We start from the raw sequence: 7,349 nt of genomic DNA, 5'->3' as shown, positions 1-7,349 counted from the left end.
CTGTTTAACTGTGACCATAACTATTCAAGTCTGTTATTGTTGCTTGTTTTGGGTCAGTAAATTTGTCACAGCTATCAAAACCAATTAAGTAACTGGTTATATAGTACTGATTGTGTGTGCCATAAATATCATGCTAGCTGACAGTTTACAGTAAGTTCACTGTACAGTTGTTGACTGATTTTCACTGTCTTTTTGGAGACATTCCCATCCAGGAATTAAAATAAGCATCAGATGAGTGTAACAGGCCATCTGGGCCCCGACTGATGTCAAAACTGGCAGTGACCCAGGGCCTCGGGCCCCACGGGGAGGGTGTCAGTAAGGTCGAGCACTGGAGCTTTTTTTCCCCTTCCTGTGCTTCTATGACATCTTCCTGTCAGGGGGAACAAAGGCCGCTGGGAGCCATTTATCGAGCTCCACAGAGCTCTTACAGTTATCAGATAAGCTCACACAGCAGCTTCTAATTAGGTTTTAGCACTGACTGGTGGAGAGAACTGGAGGGTTGGGATGCTTTATGCAAGTGTGCAGTTATTTGTGCTGCCCCCAAGGACTGCAATAACTTTCTTTCAGAGGGGTGTACCTCCAAACATCACTTCGAGACTTAGAGGATTCAGTTTAGTCATATAATAAATCAAGATTAACTTTGAGTTCTACTATATGCACTACTATATGTGGGAATGAAAACTTAAAAAAATGCTGTCTACATGCAAGAATGCTACATGTGGTGTCATAAGGGGACCAAGGGCATGTGGTCAGAAATATAAACCAGACAAAACCACTTGAAAACTAGTTGAAAATTCAGATTATAGACAAATCTTCTGTTTTCACAAATTAGGATTGTTAAGATTGTCTACAGTAACAATCTGCTGGCAACATTTAGCATTCTTGCACAAGATGCAACTGTGAGACAAATTGCAGTTTACTCATACAGACATTGTTTTTAGATTATTTAGCGCAAAATAAAGAACTCAGGGAATGGTGGAGCAAAACAAACCACAGCACTGTTAGGAATTCATTTTTCAAAACTTAAAAATGTGAAAAAGCGTTTAGTTTATTTGAAAAATATAGCCTTGATTTGTAATTAGAAGCAAATGGCATTGCAATTTAGACTCTCCAAATATCCCAAATCCACTACACTGCAAGTCTATAAGTTAGCAACAAACCAAATACTGTAAATGGTATTTTTGGTATAGCACAGTCTTTCTATGCTGAAAGTGTTTCGGCCTTAGTATCATGGGAATAAACAAGCCTACATAGATTTGACTAGATCTTACTATTGTTTAATTAGAACCTAGAACAAACAACACAAAAACCACAACAAATGTGTTTCAGACCCTAAAAAATTCTTACAATCTTCATTTTTGGTTATTATTAAGCTAATCTTAATTGTTATTCTAGCTGACATTTTAAAAAGCTCTAAAAATGTTCCCGAGTCTGACTTGTATTAAACAGGAGCTCTTTGTGGCTGCACTGATATAACACAATCATTATAGAACAGCCGCGGCGATCAAGATGTACGAATTGTACAAGATATATTAGCTTGGCACAAAAGCCTAGAAGGATATAACTACTGCAAAAGCAAAACTGTTGTTTTTACATACTGATTTTGTCCAAAACAACAAGGATCTAACAGTGAGGTGAATTTAAATTACTTTTGGAATGAGCCAGACTATTTGTTTCCTTTTCACTGTCAGATGCTTCGTTTACAGACTGTTGTGTTTATTAAACTTCTACTGTAGCTCTAAGCAAGAACACAAGTACAGTTAGGTCCATATGTATTTGGACACTGACACAAGTTTAGCTTTTTTACCTGTTTACTGAAACATATTCCAGTTATAGTTATATAATGGACATAATGTGTAGACTCTAATGTGTATCCACATTCAAACTGGATGAAGGGTTTAGGAGTTTCAGCTCCTAAACCCTTCATCCAGGGGTTTTGCTCCCTCTTTTTAGGGGAGCAAAAGTAATTGGACACTTGACTCAAAAGAGTTATTTCATGGACAGGTGTGGGCAATTTCTTTGTTATGTCATTATCAGTTAAGCATTTAAAAGGCTTGGAGTTGGTTTGAGTTGTGGTGCTTGCATTTGGAAGGTTTTGCTGTGAACAGACAACATGCGGTCAAAGGAGCTCACCATGCAGGTGAAACAAGCCATCCTTAAGTTGCGAAAACAGAAGAAAAAAAAAACATCTGAGAAATTGGTACAATATTAGGAGTGGCAAAATCTACCGTTTGGTACATCCTGAGAAAGAAAGAAAGCACTGGTGAACAGTGGTAGATGATCACAGAACAGTTTCCACGGTGATGAGAAACCCCTATATAACAGCCAACCAAGTGAACAACAGTCTCCAGGAGGGTTAGGCGTATCGACATTCAAGTGTACTGTAAAGAAAAGACTGCATAAACGTAAATACAGAGAGTTCACTGCAAGCCACTCATAAGCCTCAAGAATTTGCTAAGACAGTGTCATATGACGGTGTTTCATAATATAGATGGACAATGACCCAAACAAACAGCCAAATCAACCCAGGAGTTTAATAAAGCAAAGAAGTGGAATATTCTTGAATGGCCAAGTCACCTGATCTTAGCCCAACAGAGCATTTCACTTGCTGAAGACTAAACTTCAGACACAAAGGCTCACAAACAGACAGCAACTGAAAGCCGCTGCAGTAACAGCCTGGCAGAGCATTAAAAAGGAGGAAGCCCAACATCTGAGTTCATCCATGAGTTCAAGACCTCAGGCTGTCATTGCCAGCAAAGGGTTTTCAACCAAGTGTTAGAAATGAACATTTTATTTTCAGTTATTCAATCTGTCCTGTTGCTTTTGAGCCCCTGTAATAAAGGGATTGTGTTAAGATTGCTTTGGTTCCTCACATTTTTACGCAATTTTTTCGTTCAACCCATTGAATAAAAGCTGCAGGTCTGCATTTCAACTCCATCTGAGTTTTTTCATTTCAAATTCATTGTGGTGATGTAGGGAACAACAATTAGAAAAAAGTTCTCTCTGTTTAAATATTTATGGACCTAACTGTAAGAATATTTACCAAACAAAAAAAGAACAATCTAATCTTTTAACATACATACAAAATAATCTGCTTGCAGACTTGCAGATTGAGTACTATAATCCATCACAGTGGACAGCTTGTCCACTTTTATTCTCACGACATTGTCTGAGGTTACACGGTTATACTATGCAGATTTTTCCAGTCAATATGCAGGCATTTATCCTTCAACCCCGTAAAAAGGTGTACTCCCATCAGCCTCTTCATGTGGCCAGAGCGCTGCTCTTCTGATGTAATCCACAACATTAACATTCAGCAGCAGCTGTGTTTGTCTGCACACAGGGTGGTAGGTGATATTAGCCGTGACTGATAAACACCACATGTGAATCCCAACTAAAATGATATACTACCAAAGTGGAGTTATGCACAGATCAGTCCTTAGATTTCTTTATTTGTGTAGACCCTGCCTCCAAATTTGCAAAACTGTGAATGGAGCATAGGTCATGTAAACAAATTAGGCCTTTTTTTCTCATAGGAGACTACAAACGTTTATGAAGAAACTTGAAGCTCTACCACCAAAATTCAATCTTTGTCTCTTCCTCTAGTCCATGGATAAACTTGTGCAGTTCTTGATATTTCCATCAAGAAGTAATCATCAGTCACCACAAGAGATGTTACAAGAACTCTTACTTACTTACACACACAACTTGTTTGAACATGCTGGTGGGCCTTGAATGGGATTTCATGGTTATCACTATGAGTGCATCTAAAAAGCTTTTTTTTCTTCTTTTGGTCTGTTTGTATGCAATTTTTATTTATTAAAAAAAAGGTTACCAAAGAGAAACAAAGGACAACAATGTAAATGTGACATGCAATTAAATCACTTCTGATGAAATGAGTTGATCATGGATTCTTGCATGATAACCAGTTAGCCTTTTTCTGCTTTGGGCTCTATTGTATCGGCTGGGGGCCTGAATGAACAAAACTATAAAGACATTACCACTACAGGTCTGTAACAAGTAGAGAAATGTTGACATTGTTTATTTATTTATTGCTTAAACTCAGTTTATTTACTTACATTGAGTGAACCTACCCAGGAAACAAATTGTAAGCTTTGTTCAGCTTTGTTATAGACCAAACTATTTCAAAATATGGCAAATATTGTGTCACAAAAACAGTTTCTGTGCATCACCAATAAAAAAAACAACCCTTTAACAGGCCATGCCAACCGCTCTGGCCATGCAAAGGGGACCTTTAATGATCTCATCACATGCTTATTGCTATGTTGACAGAAAAATACAAGAGAGCCATGCCTATGTAAAAATAAATTTAATCTCAAAGTAGATAAAAACATGTAGATAAAATCATTGCCTCTCAGATATCTCCTCTGACACTCCAGAAACTATTCAGGTGCATAGATCTATTTGAGAGAAAAGCTTCACACAAACATCTTGAGGACCAGCACCAAAGTGTTTGTGAATGTTCATTAGACCAGATCAAACCATTGTTTTTGTTTGTTTGTTTGTTTTCTTTTGTTTTTAATCACAAATAGGAATGACATCAGTAACATTTGTGCATGATAAAACCCATATTTGTAAATTGGAACCAGTAAAAAACACTGATAATATGTTTTATTGCTCCGTGCAATAATCAATCAGTCAATTAGCTTGACAGGTAATAGTGGTTTAACAGATGACATGTAATTATGTATTCTGATATATCTTTAAATTATCCCAAATTATATTTAAAAACTGTGCAATTATACTAACATTTTCATGGATTACTTGACATTTTTATTATGTTCTTTATGATATTTCCAGGAACTGAGACTACTTTGGATGGACTACTCTTTGAATCAGCAGCATCTTTTTCTACTCAATAGTTAAAGCACTGGTTATTATCATCAGTGTGGTAAGGCTCAACAGTTTCATTGTAAGTGCAATTTGATATGAGTCACTGTAAATGCTGAGTATGCAAAGTGAATTGTACTTGTACTGAAAATGTTTAAAGTACAAAACAAAGTACTCTTGGACATAGAGTTCTAGGATGTTACAGATTTAAAGTATTCTCCATTTTTTGTTTTGTTTTGGTTCATAGCTTCCAACTATTAGTAATCATACTTTAGGTGAGTGATCCAAAGTGCTGTATATAAGTGTAACCCCATCACTGATCTAGGGTTAGTATGGATTTCTGTTCCCCTAACATGTAAGATCTGTTCATCTAATGTATGTATGTAAGTAACCTTCTTAGTGCTGCTCACTTTGTATGTCACAATGTTATCATTTCAGATTATTTATCCACTATACCCCAAACAGTAACAATTTGTGTACTGGATTTCTGGCAACTGCTGGAGACATACAGGTAGTTCACTTGGCAATCCTCCTGTCTCACTAAACCAGACAAAGCCTCACAAAGTAAGAGGACTGCTGTAGTGCTGAGATGCTTCAAGTCTCTAGGAATATCTGCTGGGAGGAAGAAAAAAAATCCCACACTGCTCCAGTTTAGACACTTTCATCGTCGACTTAGCTGTCTCACACTGTTTCCATGCATTTTCACACAGTCTCGTCTGTCCTTCACCTGTGAACAAAGATGAATAATCACCTTCAGTTTCAGTACTGTCATCATCTCTGCGCACCCATGGAAAGTAACTCATTGCACTCAGGATCGTTGCAATTACACAGTTGTGATATGACACTTATAAATGATTAGATTTTTCACAAACACGGTTGTCAGTGTAAAAATGCGTTTTATGCTTTACACTAAAGTCTCTAAATAATCTCTCAAATTATTTGCAAAATAACAGAATTTAAAAAAGCACTCATTAGAATTCATTAAAGCACATTGTCAGGTCTACACTACCTGAAAACAATATTCAACAATTAATATACTGGGGTTTTTTACTAGCTATTTTTAAGCTGTGCTTACCAATCTGACCAAAGCTCTTTTCTGAATTTGTCATTTTCGTATTTCCTCATCTGTCGATAAAAGCTCTAAGTGCACATGTCTTCTTTAGTGTTTGTTTATCAGAAAGTCCAGCACGGTGTGTATCCATCATGTATGTTTCTCATAAATATTGGAACCTTTTGGAATTAGCAACGCCCATAATTGCATCCTTCCTTATGTCCTGCTGCAGAAATGGTGCAGGAATTGTAAATAGATTTTCACCCCGAATAGAAGCTGTATTCCACAGAACGCGGATTTAGTGAGACTGGTTTTAATAATATAAGATATACATGTGCGCATCGGTCGAGGCAGAAAGTATAGGACATAATAAATGTAGTGTCGTGTATGCTGGTGAGCTGAGTATCTTCTGAGTATGTTACCCCTTTGCGCTGGTTGCTGAGGCAGAATGTGCAGATAGTCCGGGGCTGTTTGCCCTGCCCACCCCCTTTCACTTCTCTGTACACAGCACTCAGGCACGGCTGTTCGCCCTCTCTTCCGTCTCCTACCACCAGCACGTTGGCCAGGTGAGAAATATAGCTGGATGCCAGGCGCAGCGTCTCGATTTTGGAGAGTTTTCTGTCCACCGGCTCGGTGGGGATGAGCGTCCGCAGCGCCGTGAAGGCTGTATTGACGTTCTGGGTCCGGTGTCTCTCTCTGGCGTTGGCAGCGTTCCGCTGTCCGACTACAACTCCACCGGACTCCCGCCCGTACCCCTGATCGGTGCTGCCGTCACTCTCGCTGCGGTTCCCTTCCTCGTCGTCCGACATAAAGGTTAGGTCCGCGGGGTAAGAGAAAGGATGCGTGGAGACGGGTCTCAGCATAGTGAAAGCCATTACTCAAAGGCAGGCGGGGAAATCAATCCCTTATATTCAAGTGGAAAACAGCGGCATGGAGACAAGAGTCGTGCGTAAAAGTTGCAGTAGCTCCAAGCCAACAGACTTCCCCAATACGTTCTGACACCCTCCTCCTGTGTGATAGTCAGCGTGACAGGCAGGGCTCTTATACAGTATACAGTAGTCTGCCAGCTTTACGTGAGGGGTGGAGCAGATGCAGACACTTCCATTTTCCCAAATGTTCATTCTTAAAGTCTGGTGTTCATTTGATGATATGTGTAACACAAATGGACGCGTCACATGGAGAGTGTAGAGCAAAAAGGCACAAAAGAAGATGACAAATCTCGATTGTGCCGATCGTTAAAATAAAAACAAATCTGGTCTTTATCTGTCTGCTATAGGGTCGTTTTAGACAGTATGGTACGTTGTTTGAAATAACACTGAGCAAAGATGTAAATTAGTCAATATAACAATATATCAGCAAGCCACAACATGAAACAGCTGGTTACACAAATGCCCTGAGCCTTAAGTATCATTCTGAATGTCTCCCTTCTGCTATACACAGTTCATGT

General features: G+C 38.8%; 1 protein-coding gene across 1 annotated transcript; it reads right to left on the bottom strand.

Annotated features, from left to right (window-relative positions):
* Positions 1 to 3,708: 3,708 nt before the first annotated feature.
* Positions 3,709 to 7,084, bottom strand: LOC120715857 (transcription factor 15-like). The gene is made up of 2 exons (XM_040003092.1): positions 6,325 to 7,084; positions 3,709 to 5,578 (listed from the first exon to the last, which is right to left on the bottom strand). Exons 1-2 carry the CDS (start codon positions 6,775 to 6,777, stop codon positions 5,513 to 5,515), a joined length of 519 nt encoding a protein of 172 aa, XP_039859026.1. The 5' UTR covers positions 6,778 to 7,084; the 3' UTR covers positions 3,709 to 5,512.
* Positions 7,085 to 7,349: the final 265 nt, after the last annotated feature.

Source organism: Simochromis diagramma, unplaced genomic scaffold (genome assembly GCF_900408965.1).
Source record: "Simochromis diagramma unplaced genomic scaffold, fSimDia1.1 OVJJ01000646.1, whole genome shotgun sequence".
Lineage (NCBI taxonomy): Eukaryota > Metazoa > Chordata > Actinopteri > Cichliformes > Cichlidae > Simochromis > Simochromis diagramma.
The sequence above is the reverse complement of the archived record's forward strand: the minus strand, read 5'-3'. Positions and strand labels throughout refer to the sequence as shown.